General features: G+C 39.4%; 1 protein-coding gene across 1 annotated transcript in view; it reads left to right on the top strand.

The window, feature by feature from the left end:
• The window catches only part of LOC135422196 (neural-cadherin-like), a 62,301-nt gene that overhangs the window by 36,556 nt on the left and 8,633 nt on the right, over window positions 1-17,112 (top strand). Inside the window, exons 17-29 of the mRNA XM_064671240.1 lie at window positions 961-1,244; window positions 1,737-3,351; window positions 4,651-4,744; window positions 5,896-6,080; window positions 6,293-6,522; window positions 9,340-9,611; window positions 10,444-10,658; window positions 11,617-11,744; window positions 12,299-12,426; window positions 13,773-13,896; window positions 14,493-14,673; window positions 15,560-15,726; window positions 16,451-16,715. Of these exons, the coding sequence (XP_064527310.1) occupies window positions 961-1,244; window positions 1,737-3,351; window positions 4,651-4,744; window positions 5,896-6,080; window positions 6,293-6,522; window positions 9,340-9,611; window positions 10,444-10,658; window positions 11,617-11,744; window positions 12,299-12,426; window positions 13,773-13,896; window positions 14,493-14,673; window positions 15,560-15,726; window positions 16,451-16,715 (3,888 nt within the window). The remainder of the gene's footprint in view (window positions 1-960; window positions 1,245-1,736; window positions 3,352-4,650; window positions 4,745-5,895; window positions 6,081-6,292; window positions 6,523-9,339; window positions 9,612-10,443; window positions 10,659-11,616; window positions 11,745-12,298; window positions 12,427-13,772; window positions 13,897-14,492; window positions 14,674-15,559; window positions 15,727-16,450; window positions 16,716-17,112) is intronic.

Here is a 17,112-nt window from a genome sequence, read left to right as displayed (position 1 = left end):
GAGCTGATCAGGCATGAACATCAGTTCGTAATGGAGCCGTGAGGTGTAATCTCTTATTTCAGGAGACATGCATTAATGTGGGATGATATGGAATAATTTCTGTGCCAGAAAATACAGATTCATTATAGATCATATCATTTTCTTACAAATGGGTGCCAGTATAAACGTCCTGATTAACTAGAATAAATCAGACTTGATTTCAGTGAGATTCATTTGCTTTCTTAATGGGCAGTGTAGTTGTTCTTTTGCTTTTTCTTTTGAACAGTCTCTTATTTGAATCTAGACTTCCTAAATGCATGTGATGAATCTTAGCTATATTGTTTTATCCACAAATCAGTCAGAAATTCAGCCACGGGTCATGTAAAAGTAAGTACACAGCCAGTGCTCATAAATGAGAGAGGGAACAGTACAGACTTGCATCTTTTGGCTGTGGTGCATCACTCATTTGACTCCACTGTATGGAGAAGCCCTACTTTTTTTGTTGCACAAGTCCCAAAGGACTGTTCTGTCAGTATGTTTGTGAAGTAGAAGTAAATCCTGACTGCACTGGATTGCTCACCCACTCTGTAGGAGGCTGAGGCAAATGTGACAAAGATGTACTGAAAAAGGATTTACCTACTCAAGGAACTATTAGTTTGTTACTTAAGCTGTCTGTAAATCTGCTCTATAGTGTTGGACAGGTGACCTGATATGATGGATATATTGCACTTTATTTCTGTCCTCTTAATACAGTAAAAGCAGAATTATTATGTCATGGCAAAGATGACGCATTTTATAATTAGAGACATTCCAGAGTTGAAAATGCTGATAAGTAATCTGACATAGCTGCATGTTTTAAAAGACCACAAAACCCATAATACCACAGATCAGCTGTTGTGTGATTTGTACTTCATCTCAACGTGCCATGCTTCAGTCTGCTTCCAGAAATGTGTGTTTTCTGACCCTGTTGGTAATTGACAGGAACAAATGCTAAATTACGGTATCAGATCACAGCTGGAAACACGGGAGGAGTCCTTGATGTCGATCCAGAAACAGGAGCCATTTTTATTGCCCAACCACTGGACTATGAAGAAACAAAAATGTATGAGATTCACTTGTTGGCCTCTGATGGGAAATGGGAAGATTACGCCGTTATCATCATCAATGTCATGAATAAAAATGATGAGGCTCCAGTTTTCTCTATCAATGAATACTATGGAAGTATAATTGAGGAACTGGATGCTTTACCAGTCTTTGTACTTCAGGTAGTGTATTCAGTTTCAGAGACTGATATTTCAATGAAAGTGCACAGATTACTGTGGGACAATTATGGGACAATAATCTAGCACATATGTATTAATGAAGTTTAGTTTTACTGAGGTTTTTTGTCACTGGAAGAGGAGAAGTGGACTTTTAGAGAAAAAAACAGTTACAAAGACAGTAGGAGAAACAAGATGGATCATCTATGATCCTAAAGAGCAAATAATTAGCATTTTAAAGTAGCTATCAGAATAGCATATTTAAATTACCTCTATGCATATGAAAAATATAATATTATTTTAGTACTAGAATATCTACATTGTTGTTGTAGTGCAAAGGACTGAATTGTCCCTAATTTGCTGTTCCCTGGCACACTCATATTAATAGCATGTCATATGCTTTTTGTTGGGCTCCTTTAGACTGTAGCAACATGTAGGATGTGATGCAATCATTGCATATTTCTTGCTTTCTATGTCTTCTTTTCAAAACTTTTGTAGGTCATGGCAAGTGATCCTGACAGTGATGTGGATGAGGGAGATTTGAGATACTCGTTGCACGGGTATGGTGCAGCTGATATTTTCACAATAGATGAGAAAACAGGCAGCATTTACTCACACAAGACTCTGGACAGGGAGGAGAGAGCGCTGTGGAGATTTATTGTGTTGGCTACTGATGAAGGTGGAGGAGGACTCACAGGGTTTGCTGATGTGATTATCAACGTGTGGGATATAAATGACAATGCACCCATGTTCATGTGCATGCCCGATGACTGCAATGGGAATGTGTTTGAGAACTCTCCCGTGGACACTTTAGTCATGGAAATGGGTGCAGTTGATCGCGATGATCCAAACGTGGGTCTTAACGCTGTCCTGACTTACAGCATAACGGAGAACGTGAAAAATGAGTTTGGTGCTGACATGTTTAATATCAATCCCAATACCGGTACAATCCACGTTGCAGGGGGAATGCTAGACAGGGAAAGGACTGAAAATTATTTTCTTACTGTGGAAGCAAGAGATGGGGGAGGGTTAACAGGAACTGGCACTGCCACTGTCTGGGTTGCAGACATCAATGATAACGTACCTGCGTTCACAAAAAAGATGTGGCAGGCAACAATTCCTGAAAACAGAGCCATCGACTCTGAGGTTTTGCAGGTGTGTGCTACAGATGCAGACATTGGGGAAAACGCAGACTTGACATTCAGTATCCTTGGGGGAGACCCAGATCAGAAGTTTTACATTGAGAATGACAAAGAATGGCAATGTGGCACTATCCGACTGAAAAAAAAATTGGATTTTGAGAATGCACGTGAAAGAAAGTTTAATCTTACTGTCACGGTGGAAGATATGGATTTTTCCAGTATTGCAGTGTGCCTGATTGAGGTTGAAGACTCCAATGACCACAGCCCAGCTTTCCTTTCTCCATTTATTCAGACAAACCCATTACTTGAAAACATGCCTGTAGGTACTACAGTAACCACAGTGAGAGCTACAGACAAGGATTCTGATTTGAATGGGAAGATTGTATATTCTATAAAATCAGATTCAGATCCTATGAGACAGTTTGTGGTTGACCAATATGGTCACGTGGTTGTGGCAAATACCCTGGACCGTGAAGTCATTGAGAAATACACTTTAATTGTACAAGCTGCAGACCAAGGGACACCTGCCCGCACTGGGAGCGTTACAGTTTTGATTAACTTGCTTGATATTAATGACAATGGGCCAAGGTTTGAGGCACCATACATGCCTGTAGTTTGGGAGAATAGACTGAAGCCTGAAATAGTTTATATGAACCACACATCAAAGCTGCTTCACGCGTTTGATCCGGACAGTGAGGAAAATGGGCCACCCTTCACGTTTTCATTGCCACCACATTATCAGAACTCTTTGGATTTTTCTCTTACTGACAACGGAAATAGCACAGCAACTGTAACTGCTTTGAGGTCCTTTGACAGAGAAAAGCAGAAGGTGTTTCATCTGCCAATAGTTATCACAGATAGTGGGATTCCACCTATGAGCTCTACAAACACCCTGACTATAACAGTTGGTGATGAAAATGACAACTGCCATGAGTCTGGCCATAAGGAAGTCTATGTGTACAGTTACAAAGGTAAGTGCTATCTGGATGTTATAGCAGATTCTGGATGCTCTATCAGGTTCATGAATATAGCAGAGTTTTACACATAATTTTTCCTCTTGCAGTCTGGTAATCTATCTCTTGAACGGTTGAAGTATTTCAAAACTGTGACTTCAATTCTGTGAACTACTAAATAAAGTGGAATAAATAAGCGATGTTAAGCTCAGACCCTAGTTTGTAAAAGATTATCTACCAAAAAACTGTTAGCTGAAGACATGGATACATTGCAGTTGCAGTACTTTTATAAACCAGTAAAATCTGTTTTCCATTCATGAGCTTTCACCTACACAGAGTTTTTTGTGTGCACACATGATTCAGAAAGTACGTGACAGAAGATGAACAATTTAATAATATTTTCTAACATTTGTCTTAAATATCTATTCCTGTGTTTTTCCTCAAGTTTACCTATAAAACTTCACCTCACACTAGTTCTGGTAGTTTATTACACCTTTCCCCAATTAGTCCATTCTAGATAGACTTGGCCATATCTCAGTTGCCACTGCAGTAGTAGAATTTCTGATAAATCTTAGAGAAGATGAATGTACGGAAGGTGCGTTGCAATGAGTAACATTTGCTGGATTCAGTACACCTAAATTAGAAAAAGATGTGACCAGGTTGTACTGTAGAAATGAGAGAATGAAGTTTCTAGGGTGGTTTAGGTCCTGATTTGAACCTTAAAAATTTCCCATGTTGCTGAGTCTTGGCTGTTGAATTCAGAGGTCTCCAACCCTGGAGTTGCTCTTTTGTTTTAGAAGAGCTACTTGGATGTTGCACTCCTGTGGCTCATAGGGGCTTGAAAAAAGGACCAAGTCCTGGCCCAGCTGGGTGGCTTTTTACCCATTACCTTTTCTCAGTCATGTCCTTCTCTCCCAGCTGCACCTCACAAGATCTCTCCCTCTTTTGCTCTATTCCACTTGTGTGCTGTTTAAAATAATAGACAAGCAGTGAAACATTTGGGGATTAACTCCTGATGTGGTGATATTTTTTTTTCTGTCTTAGAATTTCATAGAGAGCTGTATTTATGTATTATTCTGTTGTTGTTTTGTGCTGTTTTCAGCTTTTCTTTCATGTGACATCTGTAGTATATTCACATTTCCAGAACTGGCAGAAATCATATGACAGGCTGTGCGTTGTTTTAAGAATCTTGGATCATAACTATCATCAATCTGAAAATAATAAATAAATAATAAATGCAGTAATGAATGTGGCAGAACATAAAATGCACTGAAAAGCAAAAATTAAATGCAGATTTATTCTAATTTATCTCACCAGGAAAATGGTCAACAACAGTGCTTGGGGAAGTGTTTGCACCAGATCAAGATGACTGGGACAATAAAACATTTCTCTCTGAAGGAAAACTGCTCAAGTGAGGATTGTATTTCTGTCAAAATGAGTAATATTTATGCTTCTGTAATTATTTTACCATGTATTCCTCTGTGTTCAGGATTGCATAAAGCCAGGGTTATTGAGTGTATTAAGGGATGTACCTTCTCAATGCTCTTTTTCTTTTTCCTTTGGGTAGTGAAGTATTAAGAAAAGTAATGCATAAAATATTTTTTCCAAGAGAATGCAGGATCATACGAGGATGTTGATTTTTAGTCAGATGTCACTGTTAATTTATTTTAAAATGTGCATTCTGTAAGATCCAGATTAAAAATAGGCAGACTTTCTAATGCTTGCTCTCAGATATGAGAGTTGATGGAATACAAATCCCAAATTTAAAAGTAGAGAATGGAATAATTTCATCCAGAGTGGAAGGGAATTTGGTGATCTCCTTTGATGTCTAAATTTACAATTGCATGTGAAAACCATAACTCAGATTAGTGGAGTTTTTTCTGTTAATTGAAATGTTGAATTGGACTCTTAATTCCTACTTAGACATTATTTGTTCATATCACAAAGCGAGGTGGGTGATTGCAGGACTGAATGCTGTTTGAAAGGGAAGAAATGGATGTGAAAGTGAATGTGAATTTTTTGCCTGCGCTGTGACTAAAAATTTAAAAGCTTTATGTAGCCCAAAATTAAAGACTGGTTTTCTATCCATCAGCAGCCCCTGGGCCTGTTTCCCTGTTAAGAGGTTACCATTCCATAATATTGGAATATTTCCATACTTGCAGATTACTGGCCCTTTGAGGTGTGAAATGAAGGTGCTGTCAGAGGTTTCAGACAGACCTGTTCCAGACAGAGATGTGATAATCTGGAATGATTTATGTGGTTTGTCACTTTGTTTCTTACCTGAGCTCATGGTGACTGTGAAATCCTGGTTCAACTGCACACTGATTTTAGTGAAATTTGGGAAAATCTGAGTGGCACAAACATCTTTTTATAAGCTCTGCAAATTGTCATTTCTGAACTAAGGTGTTTCTGGTGCTTTTCTGAGGTCGTTGGCTAATTCCCATCACTTTTGATCCTGGAACCTTCACAGTAACATTTAAGGCCTTCTGAATCATGTTAATGAATAAAGTAAGTGCTCAGTTTTGATTTAATAAGGTTTCCTAATTAAAGGTTTCTGTCTAGTTCTTTCAGATTAAATCAGAGGACCGGGTCTTTGCTGATGGTGGATAATACTCCTCAGGGAATATACGACTTAAAGGTTAGAGTTTCTGATGGAGTTTGTCCTGATGTTATATCTACAGTACAAATCCATGTCAGAGAGCTGGAAAATGAAGCCATACAAAACTCAGCCACTGTGCGTCTGTCAGGTTGGTTTTATTTGCTGGTGAGAGTTTAGATCAGCTCCTCCTCTAACTGAATGATTATGTGGTGTAGGTATTGTTATATTAATACTTGATTTACTAATCACTGCAGGGCACTTTCTGGTCTGTTTCCATGTTGTTAAATACAAAAAATTGAGAAATTAGCCTGTGATCTCCCAGTATCTCATGTTTATCTGTTTTTTGAATCCCAAACTCAGATGTGACAGCAGAGGAGTTCATAAGGAGAGATGAACACGGCAAAACAAGACATGGAGAGTTCAAGGAGTTACTTGCAAAAATGTTGCCTGCTAAGCTGAGTGATGTCATTGTCTTCAGTGTCATGAACAGGGGTGGAAAACAGACAGATGTCAGATTTGCAGTCCGTGGTGGCTCAGCATATTACAGACCTGAGAAACTGCACGCTGAGATGGCAGCGTTTAAAAATGAGGTTTGTGCATCCATGGAATTCACCCAGACTCTGAGTTTGGGGAGTGTGTATCCCAAACCTCAGTGGAAAAATATTCTAGATCTACAGATAAGGTTTTTACTGCTTCACTCAGGAAAAAAGCACTTGTCAAGTAAATGCTTAATTCAAGATTCCTCCCTTCTTTTTAGTCCCACATCTACAATTATTGTATGGTTTTACTGACTTGTGGTTCAGTGCATATAACCACTTTACAGCTGCAGGAAGATGGGTCTCCATTTCCATCATGGGACAGATGCCTGTGTTTTCTCCACTTAGTGTTTCATTGTGTAATCTGTCAAGACTTTTGAATATGAAATAAGAAGAATCCCTAGAAGCCAAAGTGGTACTGTAGTACAGACAATGTCTTGGAAATGACAGCTTTTTGGACATTTCAGGTGCTGAAGGAAATCTCCAAATCATCAGCCTTTGTTTAGACACTCAGAGTAGAGGCTTGATGCCACCCAGACAGAAATTCTATTGCACAGAGAGATGACACTTCATAGAAAAAGCCCTTCTGGGAGGAATATGCAGTTAGAAGAACAGTTTCAACAGATGAGTGAGATTGAGACAACCAATTCTCTGATTGCATTTAGCTGGATGACTCTAAATACGAAGTGACACCCTCCTCCAACTTTTTTTACTATCATAAGAGGGAATTCCTGATGTGCTGTTTGTGGCTCTGGGACCATATTTGGGTTTTATACATGGTACATCTTACGGAGGATTTTTCCCAAAGAGAAAACAGCACTTGCCATTTGTGTGAATATGGTGGAGTTTGCCTGATTCTGGGAACAAAACAGGGCTGTCTTAACTTAACACCTGCCTATATCTTGCTGTATCTTAAATAGCTGTGTGGTATGAGACTGTTCAGAGTGACCAAGTAGGAAATGCCAGAGACAGGGAGTATTTGGGAAGGGTAACGACTGCTTCTTTTGCATATTTATTGAATTACTGCAACGTTAATATAGAAAACAGCATAGATTTCAAATATTCTCTGCCACAGTGCATGACGTGTATTTCTCAAAGTGGTAACAAGGGGATTGCTTCACTTATTTTAATGAAAAAAATACATTTGTATTAATTATATATCACCTCTCAATATTTGATGAATAGGTTTAGTGAGCAATGACAAATAGTTTACAGGAAAAGAGTCATAGCTGGAGAATTCCTCCAGTAGTTTTTGTACATATTAACTATAAATACAGAAAATAAGTAATTAGCACTGGAATTATTTGTTGAATTGCTACATAAATAGTATGTTTGCATTACCTCCTTGGGATATAGTTTTACAACAGCTACTTTTATTTAGCAGAAAAATAATCCATCCTAATACTTTAAAGGAGTCAAGGTTGTTTATATACATTTTTTCTATAACAGTATTACAGAGGTGTCTAAATGTGCATTACAGACCCTTCACTGATGGTTATAGATGTGGGTAGCAGACACAGAACTGCATTGACAGGATGCATCATGTCATTATAAAGTAACTTTGTGCCCATGGGGATGTGATCATCAATACATGTTACTATATTTGAGAATATATGGACAGTGTGCGTTGAGATGACTGCACTAGTGAAAAAATAATAGAAGCACTTCACTTACATATTTGTTTTGATCTTTTCAAAACTTATTTTTAATTAATATGCCATGCATTTTATAATTTGAAAAAAAACCCCCATATTAAGTATATAAAGACCTGGTGTTGTTAGTTTTATATTTGAATACCTTGGTGGATTGCACTGTGGGAGTAGTGAGGTCTCCTTTATTCAGGTTTGGGCACTGCAGACACGTCACTTCAATGTATTTGAATCACCAAACACAGATCAAATTCTGAAGCTTTCTAATAGGCACCTGTGCAAAATCCCCAAGCAAGTAGAAGGAAGAAATCTGTGCCAGGGAACAAACTTTGTCATAACTTAGTCCAGTGCTAAGGCTGAAGGACAAAAAGCCAGGAATAATGGCAGCTCTGTTCCTGCCTCAGGCACCCCATGAACAGCTGCTTCCCTTCCCTGTGCTCTGCTGGGGCTTCCTTGGTCTGTTTGGATTAGAAGGTGGGAACTGTGGAGACACTATTTCTGCATTACAGACCTGTGTGTGCACTGAGGCTCTGAAATCTGAGGGATTTCAGATGCAACTCCAATTAGTGATAAAAATGATGAATAGCAAAGATCAATGTAGCATCCAGGGTGCTGAACTGACGGTGTTTTGTTTCAGACAGTTTGACATTAAATCTAAATTTATGGGGCACGAATCATTAGACTGAATCAGAGTTGCTGCAGAGTTGTCTTTTCAGGTCACTGTCTGTGGACATGATTATTGAAAGCAGCTCAGCCCTGCATGTTCCCATGTCTGTGTGCCTGTGTGTGAGAGAATGTAAGAAACAATATCTGGGTGTTACTCCCGAGGAATTTATCCTGGCTTGAGCTGAAATTTGCCTGTTGCTATCAGGGTGCAGAGAGGTGTGACACAGATGACACAACTCACAAGGTGGAGTATCACTGCTCCCAGAGCTTTGGTCCTTGGAAATAGTGTTAGTAGGCCAGTACAGATTTAACATGTTTGCAGTCAGTCATGTCAACGATTCAGTTTTTAGGAAATGCTGCTGTAAATTTTTTTACAAAATTATTCCTGTATTTTTGGGGTAATTTTACTTGTCTGTATAGTCAGGGATGTTATTAAGAAACAAGAAACTAAAGCATTCCATGAAGTCTCTGATAGCTTAGAGTTTTCAGAAGTTGAGTGAGTAAAAGCCTTCATTAGGACGAGAGTGGTGATGTGTTGAACTGTATTTGCTCTTAGATCCAGTCAGCTCTGCAGCTGAACATCTCCCAGATCGATGTGGACGAATGCAGGAGTGCAAACTGCAGTGGGGGCTGCACAAACCACCTGAGGGTGGGCGACATTCCAACAGTGATGGACACTGGGAGCGTGTCCTTTGTCTCCCTCACAACCACCGTCCACCCGAGCTGCGGCTGCTCCGCCCGGGAACGGTTCCACCAGCCCTGCTCCTCCTACCCTCGGAGCCCCTGCCTCAATGGGGGCATCTGTACTGACACCTTGAATGGCTACAGGTGAGCACACTTGTATTGCACATTGTCTTTTTCCTCCTGTTTTTAAAGTGACGAGTAGAGCTTACAAGATACACAGGTCTAAAATAGCCATAAATACACTTCTGACTGAAGGAGAAACAAAAAAACCCCCACACCCTGGGGCCTAAACAGGGTCTTTCCTGATGACCCGTGATGGTGCTGTGCTCCCCAAAGCAGTGGAAATAGTGTGTGAATAAGAAGGAAAACTCTGGGGAAAACAAAATGCTGTAATTAACACATGTCATATTTTAAGAGCACCTCGTTCAGTGTGAAGGAATGTGCACCCTGGATTTTTTGTTTTCTGAGAGAATAATAATAAGAGTGACTGAGAATAATAATAAGAGTGACTGTCAGTGGATGTGGGAGTGAAATGTAATTTAAACAGAGGGTAATAGGGAGCTTGGAAAACATTAAATAGGAAACTTGTTTTATTATAGCATCACCTGGCATGCAGAAGTATTCCCTCAGTGAAATTATATTGGTTTATTTCAGCTAGGAATTAACCCCTCTGAGTTTTTAAATTGACGTTTGGTGTTCTGTGTTACTAATTTAGGGAAATAGTTCATTGTTCTCAAACACATGGCCTCAAAAATACTTTTTTTTTTTTGAGAGAGATAGTACAGGGAATAAATATGCTATGTACTCTTAGAGTATTTTAATAGTTGCCAAACACCCCTGAGATTCTGCTAAAAATCTTTGTTTCACTGATATTTTTTTACTGTTACTTAAGTGCTGCTTTTATTGCATGTAAAATTAAAAAAAAAAGTTGAACACGGGGGAATTGTTACTATTTCTTTTGTTTATCATCTTTCAGATGTCTTTGTCCTGCTTCCTTTCATGGACCAGAGTGCCAGCAGACTAAGCACAGTTTCCATGGAAATGGATATGCATGGTTTCATCCCATCAGGCCTTGTTTTGAAAGCTCACTCTCTCTGGAGTTTATTACTGTGGTTCCAGATGGACTTTTACTATATAGTGGTCCTTTATCAAATCCAGAACCTGGGAGTACAGGAAACTTCATTGCAATAGGTACTTCTGCAAAAGTGTGTGGAAAAATTAACTGTCTTTGAGAACAGGTTGCCTGTGAGCAGTGTAATAGTTAGTCTGTGAATTCTGTCTTTTCCTTTAATGAGATAACTTATTTTCTGGGGTGAAAATACTTTGAAACATTTCCTAATAGGTCTTTTCTCCTTTGATGTCTATTTTTGTAGCCTGCACCTATGGCTTTAGGTCCGTTACAGAGTTGTAGAAATGAAGGGGAAAGCAAAACAGATTGATACATATGTAAAAAAAATAATCCACCTAGAAAAACTGTAGTGCTATAAAGGAATTTAGGTACTTTGAAGACAGGTATTACCTGATTAATGTAGTCTTAGTCGCATGTCATTCTTATCTAGTTTGGTGAGAGAATAAATCCACTTAACCTGTCAGTTTGGGGCAATTTTACACTTTTTTTTACATGCAATGATTTAATGCATGAATCCAGCCCCACATACCACACAAGTAGAACTCAGTGCTTTATATTGACATATATTTAAAAGGTTACTACTGCTTATTTTTTGTGGATTCGTATAAAAGATGCACAGCATAGTTGGCATTTTTTATTTTCCCAATTAGTGGAAAGGTAATATTGTTAATAATTTACCTTTTTTTGCCTTGCTTTGCAGTTCCTTGTCAATTTGAGTTGAAGGTGGGAGTTAAACCTGCATGTATTGTTTAAACATCATAAAATTGCAGATTGCTTATCAGGAATTAGTTTCAGTGTTTTGACAGAAGTGGCATAATCTAAAGTATAAAAGTAAATAATATACTGAATGAGTATTTCTGCATAGTGGAAGTCCTAGAATATAATTCTAGTTATTTCTGTAATGAACCCACTCTATGTGACCAGTAATAACCATTAAATAAGTCACTAACTGCTGACATATCCAAAATGGAAGGATTCTTGTTTAGAGCTGAGTTTAATTTCTTGCCCATGTTGTGTTAGAACTCTCCAGTGGTATTCCTGTGCTGAAGATGAGCCACGGCTCAGGTTTTGTGGTGCTGCAGTTTCCAAGCCATCTGAATGTAGCAGACAAGAAGTGGCATCGACTAGAAGTTAAAACCAATGGTCAGGTCAGTTTGTTTGGGTTTTTTATTCCACATCAGGGTATTAATATTTCCAATAGCATTCCCCTGTGTGGAAACAGGAGGGTAGAAAGAACAGACTGGGTAATTATATATATTGTTGTACCTGTCCTTGTAGATTTGATGAATAATAGAAATTTTGAGAAGACCACATTGTCAGTTCCAAATCTGCCTATGTTGTAATTTATATTCTATGATCAGAAGAGTCTTTCTGTCTTTTTTAAGCTCTGCAGCAGCACATATGGAATGTGCACAAAAACTCAGTTGTCATTTGCCCATGCAATGTGCACATTTGGACACTGGAATCTATGCACAAAAAGCAACAATTATTTAATTTGCAGATGCAGTTACATGTCTTGTGTAAGTGGTTAAACTGCTCAAAAGCATAAATAAAATGCAGGGTTAAGTTCCTTCTTTTGCTGAATGGTTCCGTTTTGGCTTTACTGGTTATTGCAAGAGGGAAAACAGAATGGGGGGAAAAAACCAACTGTTTATTGAATTTTGTGGAAATGGTTAATTCAGTAGCTCTTGTTTTGGCACAGGATGTTCGATTCACTCTGGATCAGTGCAGTGCAGCTGTTGTCTCGGAGATAGAAGGAGTTGGCAAATGGTTGTCCACTGAGGATCGTACAAACTGTGAAGTGTTTGGGTCTGTCCCACGAAGAGCAAGGTACGTTTCCAGAGACTCCCTGAGAGGCCGTTGGTTCTAAGGCCTGTGAACATTCTACCAATCAGATTGAAGCCCAAATTGTTGATCATTAGGAGCCTAAAAGCATTTCCTTTTCTCTAGGACCCTCTAGGCTGAGCCTGGATCTTAAAGCACTAAATAAATTTTAAGAAACCAGTCTTCCCCTGAGTAGTGTTGCAGTACTAAGTGACAGCCCCAGAACACTGTGGGATTGATGCTGGAGCTCTTGTTTGGGGTGGTTTAAATTGCTTGTACTGTTGGGTCAGCACTTAGCCTCAGTTAGAACCAAAAAAGTTGGAAAATTTGATTCAAAAAGCAGTTATTACATTCAAAGTATAATTCAGTCACAGAACTGTAGAGTGGTTTGGGTGCAGGGTGGACATGGACCAGCTGGGAATAGTCCAGAGAAGAGCAATGACTCTACACAGCTTCTCTTGAGAGAAAGACCTATCAAGAATGAAGGAATTGAGGTCAGTTAAATGAAATAAGGGAAAACTGAGGAGAGATATGATAAGTCTCAGTGTATATAAAAGGATGGTACAAAGAGGATTTAGACAAGCTCTTCAGTAGAGGGCCTTAAAGTTACAGTGAGGAATATTCAGGTTACATTTTAGGGAAACCTTTGTACAAACAGATACTTGAGCTGTGGAATAGATAGTCCAGCAAGTGCTCTGATTAGCAGTGGGATTAAGCCTTGTCAGCAGCTGTATGAAGCCCTCCTGATCATGAAAAGAGCACACAAAAAAGGGAAAAATATAAGAAAAAATGAAGAAAAAAATTTGAAGTGATAACTCAGGGAAAAAGAAACTGTGAGGACTAAAATATGTGGAATTCTTTGGCTTAGAGAGCTGACTGGGAGACACTGCAGAGCCTGGACGTGTGTGTCATACCTTTTAGACCACATGGACCCACCAACTTTTGAGTTTCTGACCTTTATCACACACAGAACAGTCTTTTTGGTAGTATTCCTACAGCATAGGATGGCTGTGCACGCACAGAGCACTTCAAGGAGAAGATGGTGTCTGGAATATCACAGCTGTTTCTGATGTGAACACAAACATACCCGAATTGTAATAGTGTCCCACAGTAAAACTTCCAGCAGATTTCACTGTCACGTTTAAAAAAATACCCTTTATTTTGAAGGGCCAGCTCCCACTCACTATTTCAGAGAAAGAGGAAGATAAAGTAGTTGCATTCTGCTGTGATTTTATAAAACCTGTATTATTTGGAAGTGCAGTGTAGGTATTTATTTATCTGCATTATTATGTAATGCTTCTGTTTGAAGGTTAGATGCACATCTGTTTTTATTATTTATATGATTTTTAAAGGTATTTGAATGTGAACCATGTTCTGCAGCTGGGTGGTGTAAAAGAATCGTTGCCATATTCCTACCCACAACTGCTGCACAAACATTTCTCTGGTTGCTTGCGCAATTTCATGTTGGATACTCAGGTAAGAGCAGTGTAACATTTGCTTTAGCAAAGGAGCAAACCTCTTTATTAAATTTTTGGGAGATTTGTATTATTCCTGAAACTTCTGCTTCCACGAATCCGTTCAATGCCCACGTGCGTCGCTGTAAAATACAAGAAAATTCTGGATTTTTCTGTTATAAATAGAATAAATTATAGAATAGAATAGAATAAATAGGACAAACTATTTTAAAATTTATTTCTCAGTTAGGAGCAGATGTATTAATGAGTCAGGAACTGTGTGTTTGTTTATCCCCTGCTTCATGCAGCTGTTTTCCAAGCTTCTTTGCACTTTCAGGGAACTTCTGAATGGCAATTGTATAACGGTGTATTTATGCCAGCTGTCTGCTTTGTTTGGAAGTATTAAGGGCTTTTGCTTTCATAGTCAGTTCAGTTTATTCAAAGGCAAAAGATGCTCTTGATAAAATAAGTCGAAGTCTGAATGTCAAAAAGCAAATGTAGCAACTTCAGCAGTGCAGATGAGGCTCAGGCGGCGAAGTGGTGCAGCTATTTCTGTTCAAAATGAAGTGCAAGTGTTTCTTTGGTGATATTGTGGTGTCACACAATTTTCTCTTGAAGGTATATGACCTTCAGTCTCCTGCAGAGTCCCTGAATAGCTTCCCTGGCTGCACACTTACGGATGAGAGCTGTGAGACCATGGGATCCTCTTCCTGTGGCATTCACGGGAGGTGCCTCGGTGACTGGGGCTCGTTCGCGTGTCACTGTCTGCCGGGTTACCACGGGTATCGCTGTGACAAAGGTGAGGCCTGTTTTTCTCTTCCATTATTGATAGGCTGCTAAGTTTTACAGTACAGAAAACTTCAAATATCTGAAGGTAATGATTGCTAAGTTGGTTCCTTATGTTTACACTGTGTAAAGCCATGTTTCAGTGTAGTAGTTGCCTGTGATTGTTACAAATTTCTTTTGTAATTCCCTTTGAGAAATTACTTTCTCTCTGTTGGGTTATTTCTTTAATCCCAAGGGTGTTTGTGCAATAACTGTATAATGGAGACAGCATGACAAAAAAATTGTGAAAAAAAATTATTTGATTTTTATCACAATTTTTTAATTTGCATCTGTTTTCACTTTCAGAACTATGTAATAACCTAAAAACATGAGTGTGCCAGTACCACTTTCTGTGCAGAATTAGAACTGCACAACTGGAAGTAGAAATCACTGCTCTCTTGCTGTCAGGAAGGGACTCTGTTGGCTTAAGGATCTGTGCTTTGGGAATAGTAGGACCCTTTAGCTCTCATGGAGCCAGAGTTTGCAGCAGAAAGACAACTATAAAATAGCAGGTTGTGAAATTTGATTGCGGTACTTAATACTTGGTCTGCAGCCTCTTGTCTTGGTCAGAGCTGCTGCTTTCCTGCTGTCATCCCATGTGAGCACTGTAAGGAGGAGCATTAGCAGGATCAAGTCAGGCAGGAGAACACCTCTTCACAGAGAAAGATGAAGTGGGAGGGTGACTGGAGAAGCTGTGGAAATAAAAGAAGGGGCATGTCCTGAAAGACAAGCTGTCTCATGGATCCAGGCTGTGCATTGCAATTGTTTCCTTTTACTTTCAACACTTATTATGGCAATAAGGGAAACAATAATATTTTCCTCTGCTCACAAAAGGGTTTAAAGGTTTTTATCCCTTTTAGCTGCCCAGGAATACACCTTTGAGCCAGGGGCTCACATCCGGTACCAGCTCCCGGTGAGCGTCTCTGCCCGCAGGACGCTGTTCCAGGCCATGCTCCGGACTCGGCAGCCCGACAGTGTCATCACCAGCATGTTGTCTCGGAGGAAGGACGAGCACATCACCCTGCAGGTGAGCCAGGCAGCTGAGACAGCAATAGCAGGGAGTCACATCAATGCCAGTCACAGTTAGCTCAGACAAACATTAGCTTAGGAGTTGGACATAGAACAAGAAACCTTACACTGGGCACAAATGCTTTGGAATTTGTTTTATGGATACACACAGATCTGATCCTTTGCTTGAGATACTGACTACAGAGCTGTGGTATCCCATTGGATTTTAAAGGAATTTATTGCCAAATGCATTGAAATACAGTTTCTATACACACCAGGATGAATAGGGTGTTGTCCCCTGGTGTCCCGCTGAACCATGTGGCTGATTCGGTGTGATTCAGACTCTGCCAAGCCAAGTGCCTGTAGCAGTTCTAATGCTGGCAGGCTCTCAAATGACAACCTTTTCATTTTACACACACCACTGAACGAGTCACCTCTTCAGCTAAGTTAGTTTGAGCTGTCAGTGTAGCTGTGACACAGCCATTTGAAGAACCCCATAAATTTGTGCAATAGAGATGCAGGGTAGAATTATTCTGAGTGACTTAGATACTACTGTGAGTTCACTGCTGCCAGTATTTAGGTTGTCTAGTTCAGTAGCACCTGAAGTATTTTTATATTACACCTGTATGTGCAGTGTAAACATACCCTAAATTTAAACAAGTGCTTTAAGATTGAAGTTACAGGTCAATACCAAATATCAAGGAATGACTTTCCTTTCTTGCTGTTTGTTAATTATCCACAAGCTTGTCCAGGGACTCTTAGTGGTCTCTTACAACCTGGGTGATGGAGACTATTCTGTAAGCCTTCCCTCCTACCACATTGATAATGGTGAATGGCATCATATCACACTGGAGAGAAATGAAAATGAATTTACTCTTCGCCTTTATGAAGGAGGTGGGAAGAGAGAGATTATGAAAGCAGAAGGATTATACAAAGAGATTGTGATTGACCCCAGCAGCTTGGTCCTTGGAAACACCTATCCATTCAATCAAAACAGGAGTTTTCAAGGTAGGAATTCTTGATCTCACTGTTTGGAATATGGACCTGTAAAAATGAAGGTTACGTGGGCATTTTACTTGAAGCTTTCTTGTTTATGGAGATCCCAAAGTACACAGATTTCATGCATGACACTTTGCAAAAGGGACAAATAAGCTGTTCTGACTAGGCAAAGGTACAGCAGGGATGTGCATCTTGCACATATGGTCAGCTACTGAACTTGGAACAGAGATGGGTCACCTCTTCACTTGGCTGCACCCACCAAACTGTGGTTTATTACCTTTGCATTACTGGAATTTACACTCAGTCAAAACATTAACTAAAATTAGAAATGGTTTATTGAATTAGAGCTAACAGTCTGAATTTTTAGAAACTGAGTGGACAAAGTCATGGTGTATGTTAAAAACAA

This window comes from Pseudopipra pipra, chromosome 14, assembly GCF_036250125.1.
Source record: "Pseudopipra pipra isolate bDixPip1 chromosome 14, bDixPip1.hap1, whole genome shotgun sequence".
Taxonomy (NCBI): domain Eukaryota; kingdom Metazoa; phylum Chordata; class Aves; order Passeriformes; family Pipridae; genus Pseudopipra; species Pseudopipra pipra.
This window is presented reverse-complemented; position numbering and strand designations above follow the sequence as displayed.